The following is a 24,893-nucleotide window of genomic DNA, read 5'->3' as shown; positions in this document are numbered from 1 at the left end:
CAGCATTAGCATATTACTAAACGAAAGCAATTTACTGACCAGCGCACCAAAAGACCATGTAAATTGGCTTCAAACAAAAAACATATTATAAAAAATTTTCCCTGCTAATATTAACCACAACATAACGAGTCTCATCATTTGTTGGGGTAACGAACACTGATTGTATGTCGGAGTGATCAGAGCGATTAACTTCTACATCATTGTCTAACTTGCTCAGTTCAAGCAGATCAACAGTTGTATTGTTGGTAAACATAAGACCATGGTCTGTCATTATAGCCACAGCATGCATGGTGTCATTAGATGTGTTGATATTCGATGAAGATAAAGATGGATCGTTATCATTAGCCATTGCACTTGATATAGATGTTAAACATGAGGATATGCAGTCACTGCTGTCCAATTTATCATCGCTGTTTGTCGGGTTAACTGGAAATAGAAAATACTTATTAAGTTATATAAAACCAGAGTTTTCAGAAGTATAAGTTAACAGCGAACTAAACTTAATGAAATTTGTTGCTAGAACCTAGATTTCAACTTAAAATAGGTATCAAGCTTCTGGTAGGTTCAGTTTGTAGTCCATCTCTTAATGTAATAACAAATACAACAGAGAGAACTTCAGGTTTAGTTTTGTGATCCAAAATCTTTAGTATTGAAACCATGTCCGCTTACAACATACTGTAGACGACTTGTTGATTTAAGCATTTCATCATTTTAAACCACACATTGTTAATAAATGACTGTAACTTTTATCTTTGCGTAACTGGGCAATGGAAGTCATAATCATACACCTTGTACCCACTTAGGAGTTACCACAATTGTAACTTAGTGGATAAAAACAACAATAAGAAATAACCTAACCTTCCATAATGTAACTTGTTGTTGAAATTGGATTATTTGACGCTCCATCATTGGTAGATAATACAGGTAGCTCTTCCAAGTTACTATCAGGGTGCTAAAATATATAGTTTGCATACTTGGTAAAAAATCCATAACATTACACATGTGTGTTAGTGTTTTAGATCATAACTATGCTAAAGATTTCTGTCTGTATCAAAATATAGTAAGGTGGGGGAAGATGGGACACCTTTAGCACATATCCTAATCGTGGTTTAAACAATTAACAATGATCTATGGCAGTCGTAAGGATAAGGTTTTATAATTCATTGAATTTTCTTTGTTTACTACCAAATGAAGCAAGAAAATAGAATTAAAAAGTGTCCCAACTTCCCCCATCCTACTATACATATTTATTACAATATAAATAATAACATATGTAGTAAAGCTTATTCATTAATACAAAGGTAGTTTTTTTTTCATGCCGATTTTAGTTACTGGTGAATAGCCGCCAACTCCCCTTGTTGCTTTATAAATATTTTGATTATCATAATTTTGTGCTAAGGTATATCATTTATTGGTAATGGATTAAAAAATTTTGATTGATCTTTCAATGCACTCAGCAGACAATTGGCTTCCTGGCATATAGAAAACCTAATACTAGGATGTCATTTTATGAATTGACATAATGCCCTTATGTTAAAATAATTAATGCTTATTATGTTAATAGTTAGATGTGTATAATGTAATTAAATAAGTTCTTTTCTTCATTAATTTGAGTAATTTGATCTTCTTTACTTATTAAAAGTGTAAACAAAATTTGGGTTATGATAAGCAAAATTTTATTACTTTTATTTCTAAACAGTATATATTGCAAATAAAACAACTGGAACATATTTTTTTTATAAATTAAACAGTGCCTATTCTTAACAAAAAAAATGTGCTTTAGGATTTCATAATTTATAAATATACTGCAATTAGTAACCCTCAAGGAGGTTTATTACAAAGATTAAATTATTTTCAATTAAAAACCAGACATACCTGATGTTCCATCACATCAAAACCATCTTTGTCTTCATCACATTTCAACTCATCTTCATCATCAGATTTTAAGCTGATCATTAAAATAAAAAAGGTCGAATGATTATAAACGGAATTTGGTTTTAACTAAAATTAATGCGTAGTATTACCACAGCATGTTACAGGCTTACAGCTGCGGTTGTTAGTGAAAAGTGACTGACTACAATGAAAAACTGAAAAAGAAATAAGCATTGAAAACCAAATTTGATAGATCCAATACTGATTTGAATAACATCTTCACATGCTAAAATATACAGTAAATGGGTCTCAGTTTTTCCATGTCTGATTTAATCAAATTAAAACAAAAATACTAAGGTTCATAACACAATCCAGCTGAATTGGGATGGGAAATTGTAAATATTCCCTATTTGATGTTGTCAAGTATAACCATAAGACAAGAGCTGGCATACCTTAGTTCATCATGTATTTTGTGCATGTGGTCCCTGAGATATTGCAACCTAGTGAAAGTGAATGAACATAATCTACATTGGTAAGGTCGATCACCACTGTGTTTTAACATATGACGATGTAAATCACCTGCAATATAATAAGTTTAACAAACGTGTGCGTTTATTACACAATTATAAAGACTAGCTTTTTAGATCATTTTTAAATAATGAGGTATTCCTATTGTGTGGTGCAAAAGGATTGTAGTAGAACCACAAACAGTTGGTAATATTTAGGTGGTATTCCCTTGTTTAATTGCAAATAAACTGTTGTTCTATTTAATGATTCTGTAAATTGATTATGTACCAAATTTTGATGATGAAAATAAGTTAAAAAATTAAAAATCATCTTACAATATATTTGGCTAATTTTTTAAGTTATGCATTTTTGTTACAAATTTTATGTAGATTAAATTTACAACTACAACATATTGGTGCTTAAGCTCTGCAGGAATCCCACTACTCATAAAGTTCAATTAAAGTAAACTTACTTTTATATTGAAATGACATTGCGCAAACTGTGCATGCGTGATGTTTCAATCCACTATGTCGCGCTTCGTGAGCTTTAAGGTTCGTTTTCTGGTTGAATGATTTTCCACATATTTCGCACAAGTAAGGTCGACTTCCATTATGAAGTAATAAGTGGGTTTGTAATGGACCCTTCTGGCTGAAACTTTTTCCACAAAATTGACATCTGTGTAAATAAATGATAAAATTACTCAGTTTAGTTTACTACTCATTGTTTCTTGCTGTAATCCACATATTTTCAATCCTTCATTTACATAAATTTGTTAAAAAATTCTGTTGAGACTTAGGAATTGAGAAGAAAAATATAGTTAATAATCTATCATGTTTTCTGGTTTTTTTTTTATTTAAACAACTTTTAATACGTCTTAAAATATTATATTTTAATTTTTTTTCTTAAATGTTGCTTGAAAACTGCTCAAAAACTACAAAGAATACTGTAAATACCAAATTATAAAAAAAAAGAAAATTAATAATATGTAAAAAGATTTTTTATAACTCACTGAAAAGGTTTTTCTCCAGTGTGTGTTCGTAAATGAGCAGTAATGGAACCTGCTTCAGTAAATCTACTCGGACAAATTGGACATTTGAATGGCTTAACACCCGTGTGCGTTCGTTCGTGTCTTGTTGCGTTGAACTTACTGTTGAATCTTTTTCCACAAACATCACAAACATACGGCTGCTTTGCGTTGTGTCGTCGAACATGAGCTGAATAATTTCATTGAACACAGATTTAACAACAATTGTTACAACATGGGTGTTTCGTTATTTTCCTCGTGCTTGCTTAGCTCCAATCACAGAGCCACAGTGCCACATATGCATATTTTCAAATACCAAAAAACTATAGTACTGTGGAGAAAGATGGGACACCTTTAGCACATAATATATAAATGTTCTGATCATGTTTTAAAGAATTAACAGCGATCTATGGGGGTCATGAGAAAAAGGTTTTATAATTCTTTGAATGTTTCTTGTTTACTACCCAATGGGATGAGAAAATAGAATGAAAAGGTGTTCCATCTTCCCCCACCCTGCTATATGTATTATTATTGCTAAATATTAGAAAGAAAAAAAAACGATAAAAACCCAGATGCATAGAGAAAGAGATAGATAGAGAGTTATTACAATAAATTACCATTAGATGAAAAAACACAACAAACCTGTTAGAGAGGAAAGTGATTTAAAACTTGATTTCTTGCACAACGGGCAACAATATGATGTAAGTTGAGTTGATTCCGATAATTTTGTATCGAACTCTGAATATTCTTCATAATCAATGCTAAAAATTATCATGATATAAAGTAAACTTATTAATTAAAATTATTGAGATATGAAACTTAATAATATCATTATGCTCACATTCATATGATATGATCCACATACATCACAGTCTCATATGATCTAATCATTCACAAATCATCCACCCAAACTTACATGATGGCACTTGGCGCACTTGGCTTGACATCCAAATCACAACTTTCTTTGTTGCTTGGTGCAGATTTTGCTGAATATATTTTTCACATGAATAAATAGTGATGTAACATCAAAAACAAATAATTTTACTTACAAATTTCAGTTGATTCAACCTCAGAGTCATCAATATCTGTCACATCTTGCATCATTGCTACCTTTCTTGCTCTGCGATAAATTAGAGCAAATGTTTCAATTAGAAAAAGCATAAGTTTGTAATGATAAACAAGTCTTTGAATGACTGAATGTAACTTACTTTATCCTTGTGTGGCTGGAAAACAACAGTTGTTAAACACTGGTGTTCTGTTTCATACACCTCGTTCCAGCTTAGGAGTTACCAAGCATGTTACTTTGTGGGTGATTGTTTTTTTAGGTGATTTTTATTTACTATGTGTGGCTTTTAATTTGGACAACCCATTTGTGACTACTGGACTGGAGCAATTGCCGTAAAAATGTAAAAAATGATGTATGTTGTGCAAAATATAATACAATGTATGCTACAAAACAGATCCAGAGAGTAAGTCTGCAGGTATACCCCTTGAACTATGGTTAGAGTGCTGAATCAGAAAGAAATGGCGGTGTTTAAAGCTTGGTACTGCTACTATTGCGGATATGTATGTGTCGTATGGCACTTACAGACATTTATTGAATTATATATATAAAAAACATGTTTTAGTTGAATTAACGAAGCCATAGAAAAAACCTTTTACTGATTTTATTTGATGAATTTGAATTATTGTGTCTTCTTTGGTGTGATAAAACATTAGAGTGCGTGGTAAACCCTTTTCCACATATTTCACATTTAAACGGACGTTCCCCTGTATGTGTAAGCATATGATCTGAAATTCAAAGGGAATGTTGAGTTGTAATTATAAATATATGGAAAAGTGCAATAAGTGTGTGATTGGAATAGTAATATATGTCTCTACCAACAGTTAAACAAAACCCTAGCTCAAACTTTACTAGTTCAGTCATTTGGTTTAAAAATATCAGTGAAAAACATGACATATATTATATACAATACATACAAACACAAAAAACTCCAAAGACGATACTAGCAAGATACAATTGTTAGCAAACACAATACTACCAAGATACCAGTGTAGCAGCAAATGCCAAATATTGGACTATGTGACCAGCATATTATCAACCAACTTACTATCCAATGCAACTTTTGACCCAAGTACAACTCCACAATTAAGTTGGGGGCAGATTCTTTTATCTTTATGTCGACGATGTTTTATATTATTACCGGTTTCCATTAGTTCAGTGGAGCTGAATAAACATTTAATTAATTAATGCTAATAGAATATTCCCATCTAAAAAGGAACAAACATTTTTTTCTTAGGAAACTAAAATTGGCGGATCAAAATTAAACTTTTCTTTGTACTCAACTATAAAATTACGACTTACTGTTTAGTTTTTGTACCATGTTCTTTGTCTTTCTTAAGAGCTGAAAAAATATTCATTATGTAGAGTGTAGATGTATAAAGTGTGCATCAAACACTGTTGTTTAAAACTTTAAAAATATGTTCTAAACAAGCTTACTGTAAACAAATAAATGGACTGAATAATATACTGAAAAGACTTACAACACAGTAATTAAACAGTCACACAATACTAAAAAATTACACAAATATATAGATACTATTACTATATATAGCCATATAAAAACAAGGTACTTTAGTACTTTAAAACAAACATAAAAAAAGGGGGAGCAATAATTACCAAGTTGTTTATTACTTTGTTCCTCACAATATTGTTGTAAATATTCCACATGAATATTAAACTGAGCAGCAACCTCCACTATCCTTGGTTGGGTTGGCATCTTTCCTTCTTTTAATAAATCCATTACGTCACTTGGTATGTTCTGTATGGCAGGACCAGGACGTACTGTAATAGATATTTATATTGGTTATAGGTTTAGGTTGCTAGTACCTTATTTTGATATATATATAATTTATTTTAGGCTATATATAAAGTCGATGACCTTTTGTTATTACTTTTTGCTCCAAATTACAAATTGTGTTTTTTTTTTTAAACACTGCCATAAGAATAAAGTGCTAACTCTTGTATGTACATACTATTGATACTAATTATTATTTTATTATTTCTTACAACATTTTTGTAAAGTACTAAACTTTACCAGCACATCATTAATGAAGTATATTTTTATGATAGCAGTCGGAAATAATTTTCCATTTAACCAAAATACAAACCTGCAACTGTAGCTTGCTTTAACACAGCAACCAACTCATTCAAGTTTTCAGCTGATAGAAATTCAATCATCTTCATGTAAATATCCCTTCCACGAGATGATAGACCATGCCATGGTTTGGGATGGTTCAATAAATCACTGAGTGTTCCCTGTAAGATGAGATAAAATGTTAATAATACACATTGTTGAATTACATGAAATATTTTTAAAAATGTAAAAGAATGAAAAATTGTGACATCAGTCCAGCACATAAATTGAAGTTTCAGCAGGCTCCTGGAAAAATATTATTTCACCTTTTGTCCTAATTTAATTTAGATTTATATGTGTGAATTAGTGCAATAGGCCAGTACTCTTCAACCTTTTTTGAGTTGGTGAACACCAAAAATTGTTGCGACGAACTTATGCACCCCTGATTGCTTTAACGTAAAACTAATGACGTTTTGCAAATCCCAGTGATGCAAGATATATAATTCATATAAAAAAAAACTATGGGAAAGAGGGTAAATTTGTTACAAATGCTTAAACCTAAATGTTATTGCTAAAAATTGTTAAAATTTGTAATGCACCCTTGTATATCCCTTTGCACTGGTGCACCCCTGGAATATTTTGGTACACTCTAGGGTGCACCGTGCACACCGGTTGAAGAGCACTGCAATGGGCTACTTATTTTTTTAAGAAACAATCAAAATTACTTGAAAACAGCTTAAAACTTCTATAATGCAATATGCAGGGTGCAGAATACAAAATCTGCACACTTTGGCAGCGTTAGAAGACAGTTATGATTCATGTCTTGATGTTTCTTATCATTGCGCAAAAAAAAAAAAACAGGTTTAAATTAGTCTGTCAGTCTTGGTGTTGGTATACTGAATCTCAACACAGATATAAATTATAAATACATAGAAGATAATTAACTAAGAATAAATAAACATGTCAATACATGATTTTACATCATAAGCAAATGCAATTTAAAATATTTATAATTATAATATTAAAAGTATACCTGTGACCGCAGTAAATAATTCTTTGCAAAGTTATCCAAAGAAATATTGACACTTCGTAAATATGCCCTCATGTCTGCAGCAAGCGTGGATGTGTCTATCTCCTTTGATTGCTCGATTATGTTCAACTTATCTATGTTAAGTTGGTTGGTGAACCATTCCTTCCTAATGCATGGGAAGACCTTGGGATCGCTCGATTTTGCTAAGTTTGATACTTGCCTATAGAATGGGCAAACATTGTATTACATTAGAACAAAGATGTTTAAATTGTAAATAATTATATATATTTTTTTTAAAGAATCGAAACAAAGTTTTATAAGATAGTATAAGGTACAGATACAGTCTTTTCTTACAAATCGACAAATTGAAAAAAAATTGTCGTAAAAAATTTCGTTATAGCAATTTATACAGCAGCCTATTTAACAAGCGAAACATTCTTTACAATGAATTAAAGCAATTTATTAGAGATTAACAATCACATTTATAGACCTTTGATTTTTTACTTCGTTTTTACATTTTCCTTTTGATACATCATGGGTTGTTTGAAGTTCTTGTTGAAGAGGGTTGGAGGAGGGACGGTCATCTAATATTTGTAAATCATCTTAAAAACAGTTAAAACTGCCTGCTTTGTATTATGGGTTTATTTTAAAGCTGTATATATACATTATTATTAGAAATAAACCAGTATGTGTAGCTATTTTATGTTATAGGCTATTAACTAAAACTAACAAATTGATAAATTTAAATTTCCATTTCCACCAAAACATATATTTTATATATATATATATCTAATTAAATTGCTATGTTAAAATTAAAACTCAGCATATAATATATAGATATATACTTTAAACAGACCTGCATTTAAAATACACTGAATCTCAAAATCTGTTCCTTTCATATCAAGGTCCTTCTGCTGCTTCAAACATGTGCTGGAGTTATCGTTGTTAGTTGGCTGCAACAAAAAGAACCATGTTTTATACATTGTAACAACTAACAAGTGTACAAAAACCTTAATAAAATTAACTTACTTTCTATATTACACTACCAATGCAAGTTTTACCATAAGTTGATAGTGTGTGCAAACTGCACTTGACTGGCATGACAAGTGCCAATATAATACCTGCTGGTTAGTATATACTATAAAGGCCAAGATTCAGTACATAGAAAAAATTGAGCAAAACCAACTTAAAAATTATTTCAGTCAGAAATTCCACACAAAATAGTTGTAAAAACAATATCCTTTGTGCAAAAGCAATCTGTCTCAAAATTACCAAATATTTAATAAAAGTAGTTCATATTATGAACTACCACTGCTTCAGGGGAATTTCATACATCCCATCATGGTGCAAAAATCTGCTACGGTCAAAGAAATAGATACCCTACGTTACCCACCTCATCAAATAAAATACCGTCAAAGGTAGGAAGCTTCCCCTCAGGTTGTAGTAATGTAATTTGAATCATTTTATCTTCAGATGTGTTGAAATTCATCTTAAGAATTGCAGAAGGTACAATCATTCAAATGATATAGAATATTTTAAAAATGGTACAAATTAGTTATAAGAACAAGTGGACTATACATCAATTATGTTGAAACATGTTGGCACAAGAATTCCCTGTTCGTTACAGATTTGATTGGTGAAAAGCGTCAGAGGTTGGTAGTTACAGGTTGTACGGGGTTAGCAGATTACATAAGGCTATGTTAATATAATAGTAGGCTATAGGCACTAAGGCACAGGCGGAAGGCCCTTTCACATTTATAAAACATAAATTAAGGTAAAAAGAATACAAATTTACTTCTTTGTCTGATTGAAAACCATTCATCCAAATGTTAATGTCTTGCTTGGTGTTGTGTGTTTCATATTTTTTGCTTTCTTCCATGCTTAAAAACTCTTTCACGTATAGTACTTTCAATCGTCCGTAAAGGGAAAGGTAAGTTTGGGTGGGGTAAGGCCGAGCCACAACTAGTGCACTGAGTATTGTGGAGGTAACCGGATTTTTGTTACGTCTCTAAATCATTTTACATATCCGCGTACAAAATCTCATCCGCACGATAACAAACAATTATGAAATCAAAAATTCTTATGGCTGACTATTTAAATCTTGAAAAGAAAAAGGCACTTTAACTTCTCATTTGAATGTGCAATTCATAATTGTGTATATAATTTAAAGATTCATACAACACATGCAATTGTAATAGTGATATTTGTTGTAAAAAAAGCTAGAAATAATTTAACGATCCCAGTTTAAAACGTGAGTGAAAAACACTGCTTAAATAGTTACACCAAACTCAAATGTTAAAGTAAGCATTTTTGTGATGATAACGCCGTTTTTCTTTCTTTTGACCAACTGCAAAAAACACTTTTAGAATTCCTGTTCGAACAAGATTTCATTGGCGAAAGTTTGATTGCAGTTATTGTCGGTATGTGAACTCAATTGTATTTTATATGCAGCATAGGGCATGTCTTATAATGTACTATAAACTTGTGAAACACAGGATCCCAAACTTTATTTAAATGAAAAAAACACTAAAGTCAAGATGCCTGTCCAAAGGTAGGTCAAGATTTGTTATTATTTCTATATATACTTATTTTATAAATCTTTCCAAGATGGTTTAAAAAGTAAACTATTTTATTTTCATTAATTATAACTTCTATTTTCCAGATTGCTTGTTCATCAGGATGAATCAATAACGTCTCTTTCTGCACAACTAACTGAATTTTAGAAAGTTTCCACCTAAAAAGTTACAGTAAGTTATAATTTCTTTTTTTTGCTGCATTCATATTGGCCGTGTCAACAGTGTCTTGTCTATATTACTTTTTACTAAACTACGTTTTATTCCACAGTCTTCCAATGACATGAACCATCAAAGAATTTGGTCTTCATTATTAATATTTTTTTTTTCTTAACAAAGCTAAAGATAAAATCACTTTTAGCATTGAAGACCATTTGAGCTTTACAATGTATGTAAATATTTCCAGTGTAAATATGCTTCTCAATTCATCACAGCGAGTCACCATGCATCCTAATGTATCCTGCCTTCCTATTACCAAGCTCTTGCAGTATTAGCTTGTTAGTAGTATAAATTAGATTGCTAACATACCCATGACAGCACTATTATTCACATGACAAATGCCACTATTATATTTGGAGTATTTAACTGTATTTTTGGGAACATTCTATGTATATTCCTTTAAAAGTTTAAAAAACATGTTTTTCTCCCCACAAGTCTATATAAACTTAGACACCAGCACCAATGTAAACAATCTATATCCTTTATTAACCTCAAACTAACTAACAAGCTGGAGCGACCAAAATTGTTCTTAGGAATAATACTTGAATATAATGTATAGTTTTTCTTCTATATACGGTACTTGTATAATCCGCAAAAAAGTAATGCAAATTTTGGTGTTTAGTTTTTGATAAAGTTTTTATAAAAACCGAATACTTAGTTTATCATATGCCGAAACTATTTGATGTCCTAATTTTTTTTTTTAATTCTCAGTCACCCTTACAACAATCTATTCATGACATAGCACTTCCCTTGTATATGCTTTTTTATATTCATAATTATGTTTATTACTAATTGTATATGTAGCAGTTGGTTCCGCAAATTGCAGTATTACCCTCGTAGTTCATCATTCCACCCGATTTAATTCAAGAACACTTGTACATATCAACCTTGAAGTGGGTGGTAACATGGTGGACTAACGAGGGATGTGTCTTGAGCACATTATTAATCCCTATATATCCAGCAATATCATGCACATTAATCATTCGTCCATTAGCTGCACAACATCACATATATTCATTATATACATCTGTATTAACCTGCCTATGCATGTAATATTATACATACCACATGCTGTGTATAAAGGTCACAATATATAATATAACATACACAATACTAATGTAAAATGTGTGTTTTTTGTATTTGGGGTAGAACAGATTTGTGGTATTGGTCATCCTTGCTTAAATCTGTGAATGCGTTTTTATGTAAACGTACAGTTTATAGTTATACTGAATTTTATTAGTAGCAGTTTAATGAACACGAGAAACTTATTTACGCCACACCTAACAGAGAGAGAGAGAGGCAAAAACAGATTTTGATAGACAAACGGCCGCCATCTTATCAGGTGATCCTATCATGATCGAAAATATTTTTTGTTTTCTAAAAGTGTAAACATAAAGGTGTATACCGTTTGTGTAATTTTTAATACATACATTTCATACTTCTATGCGCCAGTTGACAAACTTGTTAATTACGAAGAGTGCGATATGCTTTTCTTATTGTTACCCGAATAATAAAAAGTTTATCGCGCCATCTGCTGGTTGAAAAAAATAAGCTTTGTTCTGGTTTTGGACATCGAGGAACGAAAGTTTTGTTTACAAAAGTGATGTGCGTAAGTCTTTCGTTTCGTAATTTGCTTGTTTTTAGTTGTACAACAAAAGTTCTAGTTTTGTTTTAATAACTAAGATGTAACAATTACCACGTCTGAATTATTCACTGAAAGTCTGTGTTTTAAGAATGAGAAAGTTTGACACTTTATTCAGACTAAAGACGATATATAAGAGCATAATTAGCACATGGTATGACCCAATTTTTCAGACGTGTCAGAGTTTACGTGTTAGTTGTATTATAAGCTTATATTTAAAAGTAATTTTTAATGTTATCAATACCCTCTAATGTAAATATCATTGTAACATATTTTATGGTTGTAGCATCCGCTTTGTTCCGGTAAACTTAGTCATTAAACTACATTAATATCTTCATTATGGGAAAATATTATAGCTTTAGAAGATCTATAGTTAGGCTATAGCATTTTGGGCATGATGTATTTTTGTAAAATTAAGCAACTCAATGTGCATATGGCAAATTGTAATACTTTCCGAGACAAAAGAGTTTTTGTGTCACTCGTAAGTTAATGCAGTGCTCTGCAACGTTTTTCTACTAGCTTAATTAAAACTATAAGGCGCGCTTCAGAAGACACATATTAAAAATGTTAAAATTTTAGTTCGTCATGTTCATCTACAAAGTATTTTTCTCGATCACAAACATTAAACCTGTTGTTGAGGTTAGGCAGGCTAAAGAATGAATGTGTTCAACCGTTAATCACTAATATGATGTTAATAATCAGCATGGGAATTTTTATTAATTCACATTTAATTGATAGTCTAACAATCGCCATTAGGTGTATGAAACGAATATATTTTAAATATATAGCAGTGGTATTTTTGATAACATTTAGGTTCTTTAAACAAGCGAATTACGCTAATTTTTTAATGTTGTGAATTCCCCAAGAAAGGAATTTCCATGATATAACATCATATAGTCAATATATAGGTTTAAAATGCCTGGTTATTAAGTACTTAAGTAGTATATAGTTCTAAAGCACTGAAGTACAAACCTTAGGTCACACTTTGCATGTTTGTTGTTTTAATATGTTATATATATATTAATAGTTTACCACAACGTTAGAAAAAAACATGCTGGTTTTGTTTTTTGTAACTGTTAAATGTTTTTAAATGTTGTACTCTTTTTGTGTAACTGTTGATATTGTATCTTTTCAAAGCACGTTTTGCTTAAAATTTAAATTATAAAGCATTTATGTTTATTACCTTTTAACAAACCTGATAATTTTCTTTATTTGAATAGCAGTAACTGCTCACAGTTTTCAATTTTGATGTGGTGCCAAACATTTAAGCCTAATTTATTTGGGAGCTTTTACATTTCTTATATGTTAATGTTATGTTTTCATACGTTTTAATGTATTCTTATGTTTTCCGAATGGTTATAGTGGTGGTAGGTTAATACTGGGCACTTCTGCTCAAATTGTTGTTTCATGCAAGTATGCCGGTGGCTACAGGACCAACAAAAGAGCACACAAACCACCTGTCCAACTCAGGTAAATATGAGAGAAATTAAAAATAACAACATATTTGTTAAAAATGTATTGTTTCGCCAATGTTAAAAAGGTTCATTTAACAATCTGATACGTTGGTCCTGTTTATGTTACCAAGTATACACATGGTGATTAATTTGAAAAAATAATAAACAATAAATATGATGGACCGTTTTCTCAATATTAGTAGTTAAAAAATTATTTCCAAATTAATTTGTTTGTATAAAACTTTCTCTAGATGCAGTAAGTCGAACAATATCAAGCACACATGTTACACAATGTTCGGTTGAAATGTCAAAGGGATGTTCACAAACATATGAACAAGTGGGTATGGTGTAGGGATGTGTTCAACCCAAATTATTACTTGGAAAATTTATATATTAATACTTGGAAATTAATATAGTTTTTTTTTAATCTGTATAAAATTTATATTGTCAAAAGAGAAGTTTTCTAAAAGTATTAAATTAAAAATGGAAAAGTAGCAAAGATCTAACTATTGAATATATTTGTATGTGATAACAACAAAGTCATTGTTTGCTGTGATATGTAAATAAACCAGCCTGTATTGAAATGGCAGCCTACTGAGGTACACTGTGTATTGCAGTGTGTATATGATTACTCACACAGCGTCACAGACTTTACACAATGTCATCTTTTTAGATACTTATGATACTGTATAACCTTTTTACCAAGAAATTTCTATACACCAGTATGACGATTCCATTTACTTCACTCGTCATTCTGATTCCTTTTTTCAACTCCCGACTGATGGCCATCTATCGCCACCTGGTGCCATGGGTCAACCCCATTCTTCACATCTTGCTGCGGGGTTCGATACAAGGGAATTCCCCCGACGTAGATTAATGACAGCAACAGGTAGGTAGATTTAAATACTACAATTCAATACCTTGTGAGGTGAAAGTTTGAAAGGATATTTCGTTTTTCAAAGTATTTATTGCTTACGTGACAATCCTTACTTGATTGCAAACATTAAACCTGTTTTCATTTTTTACTTTTTTTTCAAGCTTCTTTAGGTAAAATTGTAAACATGTCAATCACTATTATGACGTAAATATTTAACATGTGTATACGATTATAGTGTACTTGGCACTTCCAAGGCTATTGACTACCAATATCTATCTAACGCATGTTAAGTTTAAGGAAAATAATAGAATAGGCTTACTAAAGTAATTTCATTTTTTAGTTTCTTTTTTTGACCAACAGACAACTTATTAAAAAATGGTTTAGTCTAGTTCGACTGTAGTTTCAATGGCACATCACTATTAAATTATCTTTATGCAATTGGTCTGTAACTTTGTTTAATAAAGGATTTTATATCTAGTTTAAACACATTTCTGTATAGTATTCAACTATAGGCTTATTTATTAAAAATAAATTTGTTTTTTTTTGTACAAATAAACAGTTATTTTATTGTGTTTAATATAAATGGTTGAATATTTTACAACAGAAATGGAAGTTGAAGCAATTCGAGCTTCTCCTACACCTTGTGTTGCACCAAGGAAGGTTAGTTCATTATTTATAAGCTCTGCTGTTCCCAGTCAAGATTTTAAACTTGGGATGTAAAACCTGGCTTACCAATAAGATTATAATGTACTGCAGTAATTGCTATGTCGCCTTTGCTTAAATGTGGTTTATTAAGAAAATTGATGTGGTAATGTTCAGTTACATGTACTACCCAATGTATAACTAATACAAAATTTTTCGAATGTTTTGCACAAGCATCCCTTTTGTCTATAAAGCGGAAAATATAAGATAAGACGCATATTCATTCTCTGAGCCCAAAAGTAGAGTCCTAACATGAAATAGTAATTCATAAGTAGGTCAGAACTCTGCCCCTCAACTTAAATAAACACTTTTCTTCCCAGTATGGTTGATAAGTATGTCAACCAGTGCTTTAGTATTCTCATGGGAATATCTAAGCCACTTCACTTTTATAAAAACTTATTTTGTTTACCCACTCCTGAAGTGATTGTATTAAGCTTTATGAAGATAAATCATTGATAACCAAATAGAAGCTGGCCTCATAAAATCCAACTTAGGTCATAGCGTATCACTGTGTTATATTATTAAGCCATTCTTGAAGAAATGACACACCAGTAAAATGGGCTTTTTATAAGCAAAGTATTCTGACTAGTGCTGTACTATTTTATATATCAATGTAGGATATTTGATACATTTCCTCTATGTGTCAATTAAACACACTACTACACTAGAATCTAAGAGTTTGTTGCTTTAGTTTTAAAACTTTGAAGTAATATAATTAGACAAAATGAGTTTAGGCCAAACAATTTATTTTGTATAAAAATTTACCAACAAATGTTATATCATCCTAAACAATAGCTTTAACGTAACTGCTTAACAAAGTAAATGATTAAGCAATCAATCATGTAATTGATAAAGTTTAAAAGCAATATGTCTAATGTGTAAAGCGATGATACTCATAACTATGGATGGATGTATTACTTGTAACGGTCACGACTTTTATCCAAAACATTATTTCTTCCTTTTTTTACCAATAACCGTTACTACCCGTCTTTTCGCTTTTGTCAACTCTTTTGTTCTTCATTATTGTAACCGAAGAGACAAAATAAATATCATTTTATTACATTGGGTTGTTGAAAAAACGCATTTGAAGAAAAAGCAAACGCATTTGAAAGGCTTTTAATTAAAGCTTTTTTCCAATTCTTGGGTGTTGGTCACAAACTTGTTTCTTCACTAAATTTGAGTTTCGCTATTTCAGAAAGAGTGTCCACTGTTCTGTTTGTATTAATTTATTTGTTTTTTTTATATAGTCTGACAGTCCAACAAGAAAAAGACTTCGTACGTCATCATGTAATGAATTACCCGGTTACCATGGCAACAGTCGACCAATAGAACAAGATCATTTGAGGTAAGTCTCTCAGAATAACAAATGTTTGTTTATGTGTGGTCATTTCCTTACTACAACACTACGTCAGTGTGTGACACCATTTCACAATAAGCACAGTTGTATAACTCTCTATTGACATTGCCTTTCCCATAATTAAGGTACAATATAGATTTATTTTTTATACAAAAACAAAATGTTAATAGAACTTCTAATATTTTACATTATTTATAAAATTACAAACAATTATACTATATCAAAATTCAAAACTTGGTGCTACATTAAAACCAATTTGTAATATATTTAACACAATTTTATTGTTGAATCACCTAATTCCCAACTGACAAAAATTATTTTCCCAGACGTCGAGTTTCCACGTTAAAAAAGCGAGTTTCTCAACAACCAACAATCACAGGAAGTGATGGAGAACATTTTTCATTGGTCGATTCAATTCACCATGTGACATCATCACCCAATGTGAGAATACCTGACTAGTTGTTTATTCTGAATGTATCAGTCCAGAATGTATTAATCTCTTCATATACCTCATGTGCATTATCTTGTTTATGGGTGCCATAAGTCATAGGGTGTTGGGGTGGTATGACCATATGGTATAACATCCCAACACGTGGTATGGCCCCCCACCAACTGACCTAATATGGTGGCCGCCACTTTCAGCTAAAGTAAAAAGAAAAAAAATATTTCTTTGTTGTTTTAAGTTCATTTATCCAAATTCTAATCATGACGTCATATCAATTATTAAAAAAACAAGTTTTAATTATCAAAGTATTTCGTTATATGCTGACGTATTACGCATGTGTACTATCATTGACGGCTTTGGAAACATATCCTTGTTGTAATTTACAATGTGGACCACACGTTTCGATTAGCACAAGTGTTGTTGTTGATTAATATGTCACATTTTTTCCATCATTATTGTCATCCACCCTCAGTGAAGCAAAACTTGCTGCCTATCATCTTGTTTACTGGTTATAAGATTGGTGACTTTTTACTCTGAAAATACCATGGTGTATTCATGGTTAACCTCGTACTCATTGTGAAGTTAAAATATTGGTGTTCTCATACACCAGCTATGTATGTAGTGTTGTTACACCTTGTTTCGTCAGTGTCCCTTTTACACGAGGCATTGTGTAATGTATATTTATACACACACCTTGTTCTTAGTAATAACATGAGTGTGAAAAATTCAAACATTTTCTGTTAATTTGCAGAACTTAGATCTGACGACACCGCATTCCTCATATTACGAACCACCTGGATTGGATAATTATGACATCACACATACAATTAACGACGGGCACAGGTACTATGTCACGTTGTGAGATAAACTATTATCGTAAATTGGTTGAACATAAGCTTAAATTCTGTGATGGAACTACATTGTGTTGTTGCGAAAATTGTCGTGTGAACTTGTGTTCAAAGCGATAACATTTGTTTAAATAAAGGTGTAAAGCGTCGTAAACTTTAGGTAGGATAATTACTATTAGTCTGATTAATCTTATAACATGTTAATTTCTGATTTTATTTGTAACATGAATGAATAATAAAGAAAAAATATAAACATAGAATAGATAGTGTATCAATAGTACCAAATGGTTTAAGTTAGGTCATTTTTTTATAAATTTTTACAGAAATTACGACATTCCTGTCGCGTCAAACGATGAGATTGGGCGAAATACCCCTGTTCCTCGTGGGGATTCCCCAATGAATGTGGAAGATTTCATTTCGAGCTTAAACGAGGGGGTTCCCCCTCAGTGTATGAACCCCAGTGTTGGTGAAGCGATGTTGTTGGATGAAAACTCAAGTAACTATTTTCATATTTATTATACTTTTAAGCCATCTATTGCATAGTAAATAGGACATTTTGTGTTTGTTTGCATAAAATAGTTAAATATATTTTAAAGTACGGTTAATAACTTTATTATATTACAATGTACTATATATCCTACATGTTTGAGATCTTGGGGCAATTTGGGAAATTTGAGTCCTACTAAACCGGCACAATAATGTATAGGGTAGGTATCCTAGTAGGAAAAGTAGTGAACCTTGGGCAAGGCGCACCAAAAGATTCGGAATTGAGGTCAGAGTGGGCTCATGCAATGACATGGACGTACATTAGCAATCTTGGGATAAGAGTCCAAAGCCTTAACCCTATGCTAGGACCTCGATAAGGACCACCCACATAGTATAAAATCACCCCACCTCTTAAGTTTGGTATTTACAACATATTGTCTTTTATTCCAGTCGAGCACAGCTACAGTAACCATGGTTACGAGCGGTCACGCACCAATACACAGTTGCCACAACAACCACCGACCAATCCGAGACGATACGATTCAACTCACCATCGACACCCAGTGGTGATTGGTATGGACAGGATGCAATATACGAGCGCACTCCCCATCTCTGTGCCTGTTACCATGACAACGGTACCATACCATGGCTACAGCGGGAACCCCCGTACCCACCCAGGGCCATGCTCCATACCCCCAAGGGTTGTGGGTAAGTCTTTGTTTCTTATTCTGTATTTGTTGGTGTAGGTTAAAGCCTTGTAGTTCAATGCCCAAAAATTTGTTTTTCGAAAATGGTAAAGGTAGCAGAATTTTTTCAAATGAGATATGGTAAAAATATACTGGTTTTGGCATGTGGGTCTCTATTTATCTTTGGTATAAAAAGGTCACAAATTTATCTTATCAAGCCAAGCATTGGGGATTGCCAATAAATGTTTTTCTCTCCCAATTTGCTGAACTCCTAGATGTATCATTATCATGTATGTAAAAAACCTAACTAATAAACCCACCAACCCTTCCAGCTTTCCCCACCCAAACAGCACCAGTGTTATCCACATGTACTCGACCACCTATGAACCTACAGCCACCACCACAACAACCACAACACATTGCACCTTACCCCTACCATGATATGCATCATATATATCCAACCAACCATCTTCCATTTCCAACTGTACCAATATCAAGGCCCACCACACACCCACGTAAGATGCACATAATCATATTATTACCTGTTTTGGTAATGGCCAATTTATCACAGCATTCTGATTTCTGGGGGTATTGGTACATAGGTCAGATTTAGCTGAATTATTACTAAAACTAAAACAATTTCTTTAGGATTGGTCAAATATAACTTCATAAAGTGTATGTTTGTTAGGTTAAAATTCCCCATCTATCTAACTGGGTCAATATGTGATGTTTGCTTTAGCTTTTACTCAATTATAAGTACATCTGTAGTTACTGCAGGCAATATGTTGTGTTTAAAACAAGTTTTCAAATCAAACATCCACACATTTTATATCCATTCATTGATATTTGTTTCTTTTTGATGTTTTGAAATAAATAGCGTTTCCATTGTCCTTTTTAAAACAGATTTGAACTCAACACGACCAACTCACGTTGATCATCTTGTTTCAACCATCGGGGGGAACCAGAGAGCCATCTACCCTCTCCCAACCATATCCGGTCAAAATCGACCAATTAGCTCAACCCAACCGGTTCCGCCCCAGTTGTTCGGTTACCGTGGCAACATCCTGTACAGAGAGGGTCAGTGTGGGGGGTTACCCTCCCGACAGCGCACGGTACCTGTGGGTCAATCAACTTACCCACATCATGTGTTCACCTACGGTGATGCATCACGAGCTCATTATATCAGGAATCGGCAAATGGTAAGTTTACAATTTGAGAATAACCTTTTCCCCTTAGAAAGTGTATTGGTAGCTTACCTCTGACTTTTTGAAGGACATGTATTTATGTTTTAAAATTTTTACTTTATTTCTTTGATGCCATTTTTACCAAACCAGTTTAGATCTACATCTCAAGAGTTAATACAAAAACAATAACTTACTGTTTGTTTGCCAGTATATTTGTTACCTTGACCAAGCATACTGTGGTTGGTAAGGCCAAATTAAATGAAGTTCTAAAACACTCCTATTGATTCAGCCCATCCCATACCCTGGTAACTTACAAGCTGAACATCCTCGAATAAACGAAGACGCTGTACCAGTAGGTGGGGCTGCTCAGCCACCTCGGGCAGTTGCCATGCCAACCACATTCATGCCGGCAGTACCAGCGCTGTATCATCACGATTATTCAGTTGATGGTCACTCAGCACAGGTAATGTGTTTCATAATGTCACAAACTCACTGTGAATGGTGTTACAAACCTAATTGAATGTGACTTACTTTATCCTCGCTTTGCCGGAAAAGACAGACATTATAATAGGATGTTCATACACCTTGTGCCAGCTTAGGAGTTACCATATATGTCACTTGAACCCCTCTGGGTGAAAGGCAGGCACGTGAACCACTTTGCGACGACGCCTGAAGATTAATATGCTGGAAGTAGAAAAAGTTGTTAAATTTTGTTGTTGATTATTAAGAAATGTCCCGAATAATAGGTACACACTAGTAGGTTAATGGCAATGACAGACATCTATAGGCACCAGTGACCGCCCATGCTATTATATTATCAAAAAAAACAATGAATTCACACTGGTTCAAATTGTTAAAATGCAGCAGTATTGGGGTAGTTAGTTTCACAATCGCGCTTTAGATGTCTGCTACTGATAAAGGGAGTTTATAAACTAAGTTTTATTGCCATTTTTTGGCACAAGCTTTGGGATTAGATTTGGCACAGCGGGCCATAGTTTGCCAGCAACTGTAATATGCAAATTGCAAACATATGTCTAAAGTGGTTAATGAGTCCCACCCATTTCTTTGTTAAAGCTGTCAACTAAATAATTAATGTTATTTTGGGTTTTGTCAGGTTTATGCATGACTTGAAATTATAAAGTAGGGCTGACTGTCTTAATCACAATAATCACTCACTTCATGTTTCAATAGTCACATTAAGTTAATGTTTACTTTTTAATATATCTTTATACAGCTACAACTAATTAACATTAAAAACCCTGCTGCCTGTATTAATTAAATTAAACCTGTAGCTATGTACACGGTCTATATCAGTGGTTCTTAAACTTGTTTGTATGCTTTATCCTTTTAACAAAGAGGCTTATTCCCCAATATGTAATATGGCGCTCATTTATAAAAAGCGAAAACAGCTAATTACATCAGTTATATATTTTATTCGACGCATGCGCTATAGCTTTTTGGCAACGAGTTGTTTAATGTCTGGTAAAGTACTACAATCGGCACAATTTTTCTGTCCCGTCAACTGATATTTTGATTGTTGGCTTACACTTGTCTAATTATATTTTTCATGGCAATATTGTGTACAATGGGTTAAAATTGGATTTGTTGTTTAAGTTACATCATATTATAATGAAATTAACATTATGTGTGCATGCATAGGTTAATATTACGGGAAACTTTACATAATATTTCTATATAGAATGGTCACCGGGGTGCAGCATCGAGCGCTGTGCACGCTCCATCATTGCATTCACATCCTATTGTGATGTCACCATGGAACGTACCACAAGTGATTCCACCATTACCACAATTCCTTGCTTTCCCACTGTAAGTTACATTTGTAATGTATTAATAGTATTACTCAAGTTATGTTCCATGAAAAAGGCTTACCTATTCACTAATTGTTTTAAGTTATGTAAACATTTTTGCATAAACAATATTATAATATAAGTTTTAAAATTTATTCTGCCTCAAACAGACCTAGATAATTAAAGTTTTACCCAAAAAAGTTTAAAAAGTCCTAAAAATGTTAAAAAGTATTTAACAAATTAAACTTTTCTTAAATTAGATCACATATTTGTTGTTCACTTAACTTATTATTGATCACTTACCTTAACTGGGTGTTTTCCCTTTAGCCCCACCCTCCCAGGTTTCATGTTTAACCCTTTCATGACCTTTCGGCCTCTGCTGGCATTGGACGAAGATGTTGACCCAACCAACTATGAGGTAACAATGACAACTTTCTTAATCACAATGAGTTAACATGAGCTAGCTAGTTTTGGCAGGCATTGACATAGCACTTTATTCTATTATGTATGGTTGAGGTCCTGTTGCAAGACATGTTGTGTGACTTGGGATTAAGGCATTAAGACCTCTTGCTTATAAAATAGAACCACAAAATAAATGTTATAATTGTAATATTTAAATATAAGGCAACATAATGAAATTTTTTTATAAGCTTTATTTTGAGTAAAATAATCCCAAATAAAAACCCAAACCCCTTTTCCAATAATGAGAAGAATGATTAAAAGGGAATATCTCAGCTGTAATTAATATATTTGTTTCAAATAATTGGAATAATACCGTGTTAAGGCTTTGATCAACCTGGCTGAGAGATTGGGTGAAGTGAAGCCACAAGGATTATCCAAACCAAGGATTGACCAGCTTACTTCATATCGATTCAAACCTGGTTTATCGAGTCCGGATCAACCAATATGTGTTGTGTGTATGTCGGAGTGGGAACCCAAGCAGCTGCTTCGTGTGTTGCCGTGCAAACATGAATTTCACGCAAAATGTGTCGACCGCTGGCTAAGAGTAAGTCTAGACACCTAAACCATTTTTTAGGGTTTGGAACCTGGAAATATATTTATTATTTAAATTCATTTTTAAACCTCTTATTTAGTTTTAGGTGTTTGACGTAGATGCATGTTCGTTTTTAATTGGTAGTTTAGGAGATAAAATCAACCCATTTTTTTAATTTTTATGTAATGTACAGAAGATATATTGTTTTCTAGATGGCTTCATAATTTATTTATAGTGGGGTGGTGGAAAATGGGATACCTTTTCATTCCATTTTCTTGTCCCATTTGGTCGTAAACAAAGAACTTTTGAACCGTATCCTCACAACTCCCATAGACCGTTGTTAACTGTTTAAACACGCTCAAGATATTTGGATTTTATGTGCCAAAAGTGTCCCGTCTTCCCCCACCCTACTATATATATCACATTCCTCAAGCCGAATGTGAAAAGACCAAAAAATACCACAGTAAACAATCTGAATAATCGCATTTGAATATCCATCACGACTACACTACAAACTTATTTTGTCATAACTAAATAATTAATTTTTTTCAGTCAAATCGTACCTGCCCCATATGTCGGGGTGATGCGGGCCAGCAACGTTCTCGGTCTACTCACCGTCCTTCCGGTCACGTGCGTAACCTAGCAACAACGCAATGACGTCAAATGCTGTTTCCTTCTGTTGCCTTATAACACAAAAAATCCATTTAACAAAAAATAATTATTTGGCTGCACTGCCTGCTTAGATTCACCTGCTGCTTCGTAATATTGAACATTGTGACATAATTGTCGGAACATAATTAGAAGATATAAATATTGGGGGAATCCTGAAAGAATTTATTTTGTTAATAGAAATTCATTTACCGCCATCCAGCTGCGATAGAGAGCGCTCGTCGTTGTACTTAATTGTTACGTTGTAATGATGGATTTGTTTGATTAATTTGATATTAATGGTCGTCCCAACATAGAATCAATAGTTTTAAACGGAGCACTGATTAGTTACACGAGTGATGAGTTATTATACCGTGTACGTCCCTTGCATGAGTTTCATACCTCTTTCTGTCGTACAGTGCCTTTTTTGTTCTTCATAAAATCTCACTAAAAATATCCTCGCCCGCGCACCTGGAATTCATAATTCGTGTATCAGATCGTGTATTGTTACGTCACCATCGCAGTATTTTCCTTAATCAGAAACACGGAATGAACTATTATGACGTAATGTAGTACTAGCCGGTGGGCCACAGTGTTGTTGAAAGTGGCATACTTTTTACTCGGCAACATAATTCATGCAGTTTTCTTGGATAGCACTTGATTTGTATTTTTGTTGTGGTTTTTCACTCGTTTTTCTTTCCGTTTCTTTTTCCGTCGTCGTTGATCGGCGGTATTTTGCCTTTCCGCGGTAATTGGAGTGTTCGATCCCCGCCAAAACATCTTCGTGGCTTCAATCGTCCGAAGCAATTTTCGTTGTTTGTTCTTCTTTGTTATCGTCTCCGTAGCAAACCTTCGTTATCGAAGTAATGTTTTGTAACCTTGAGATTTTTCCCTATTTTACTCGAAACATTCGTGACGTCACGTATTACGTCATTCCCACGCATTCATATTTAGTTTGGAACTTACTAAACCAGATTTCATTTTTCATGAATGAGGTTGCCCCTCAGTAGTTGTATTATATAGAAACTAACTCAGCGTGTTCGTGTGTCTTGCTGTGTGACGTAAGAATGCACCACAATTAACACTATGACGTCATAGTTTAACCAGCTGTAATTAGAACTAACAGTGTCGATTGAAAGCACCCTGTAATAACGTAACAATTATAGGAATTGTTTTTTAACAAATTCTGTTGTTTCAAATTAAGTTGTTGTGACGTCACCTATATTGTGTTACCAGTGTTGACCGTATAAAAACCTGCCAACTTTACATACGGTCAACACTGAGCGTTCTTGTGTGGTTGGCGTGTTTCACAATAAATTCGCATTGCGCGTATGGTGTGTTCAAGTTCGTATTTATATATAGATACACCCAAGAAAATAATTTATTACAAAACATTGAAG

At 32.9% G+C, this 24,893-nt stretch overlaps 2 protein-coding genes and 1 long non-coding RNA gene across 5 annotated transcripts in view; 2 read left to right on the top strand and 1 right to left on the bottom strand.

Annotated features, from left to right (window-relative positions):
• Positions 1-9,651, bottom strand: part of zf(c2h2)-27 (zinc finger protein) — a 9,829-nt gene extending 178 nt beyond the window's left edge. The window contains 19 exon segments of one of the 3 annotated variants that reach the window (NM_001078503.1): positions 83-426; positions 859-952; positions 1,876-1,948; positions 2,325-2,451; positions 2,852-3,054; positions 3,389-3,593; positions 4,046-4,164; positions 4,320-4,389; positions 4,453-4,523; positions 5,059-5,194; positions 5,515-5,630; positions 5,769-5,808; positions 6,084-6,248; positions 6,575-6,722; positions 7,574-7,790; positions 8,061-8,154; positions 8,427-8,523; positions 8,964-9,059; positions 9,366-9,619. In NM_001078503.1, the coding sequence (NP_001071971.1) occupies positions 86-426; positions 859-952; positions 1,876-1,948; positions 2,325-2,451; positions 2,852-3,054; positions 3,389-3,593; positions 4,046-4,164; positions 4,320-4,389; positions 4,453-4,523; positions 5,059-5,194; positions 5,515-5,630; positions 5,769-5,808; positions 6,084-6,248; positions 6,575-6,722; positions 7,574-7,790; positions 8,061-8,154; positions 8,427-8,523; positions 8,964-9,059; positions 9,366-9,449 (2,496 nt within the window). In that variant the 5' untranslated portion in view covers positions 9,450-9,619 and the 3' untranslated portion in view covers positions 83-85. 3 annotated transcript variants of the gene reach the window in all.
• Positions 9,652-9,979: 328 nt separating this feature from the next.
• Positions 9,980-11,578, top strand: LOC113474234. Its single transcript, XR_003395895.1, has 3 exons — positions 9,980-10,121; positions 10,233-10,317; positions 10,415-11,578. It is a non-coding gene; the product is annotated as an uncharacterized LOC113474234 (long non-coding RNA).
• Positions 11,579-13,362: 1,784 nt separating this feature from the next.
• Positions 13,363-24,834, top strand: LOC104265696. The gene is made up of 16 exons (XM_026834483.1): positions 13,363-13,474; positions 13,710-13,795; positions 14,182-14,347; positions 14,940-14,995; positions 16,285-16,382; positions 16,721-16,835; positions 17,591-17,682; positions 18,011-18,183; positions 18,624-18,881; positions 19,192-19,374; positions 19,763-20,058; positions 20,333-20,506; positions 21,743-21,870; positions 22,179-22,269; positions 22,636-22,857; positions 23,398-24,834. The coding sequence occupies exons 1-16, from the start codon at positions 13,420-13,422 to the stop codon at positions 23,500-23,502; spliced, it is 2,298 nt and encodes a 765-aa protein (XP_026690284.1). The 5' UTR covers positions 13,363-13,419; the 3' UTR covers positions 23,503-24,834.
• The last annotated feature ends 59 nt before the right edge of the window (positions 24,835-24,893 follow it).

The sequence above is a fragment of the Ciona intestinalis genome, chromosome 5 (assembly GCF_000224145.3).
Source record: "Ciona intestinalis chromosome 5, KH, whole genome shotgun sequence".
NCBI classification, from domain to species: Eukaryota; Metazoa; Chordata; class Ascidiacea; order Phlebobranchia; family Cionidae; genus Ciona; species Ciona intestinalis.
The sequence above is the reverse complement of the archived record's forward strand: the minus strand, read 5'-3'. Positions and strand labels throughout refer to the sequence as shown.

Excerpts from the sequence above, each read along its gene's own strand:
- LOC104265696 (XM_026834483.1), top strand. The coding sequence starts at position 13,420 with ATGCCGGTGGCTACAGGACCAACAAAAGAGCACACAAACCACCTGTCC. Across the intron at positions 14,348-14,939 it reads TAGATTAATGACAGCAACAG|AAATGGAAGTTGAAGCAATT; the intron begins GTAGGTAGATTT and ends ATTTTACAACAG. Across the intron at positions 20,507-21,742 it reads TTGATGGTCACTCAGCACAG|AATGGTCACCGGGGTGCAGC; the intron begins GTAATGTGTTTC and ends ATTTCTATATAG.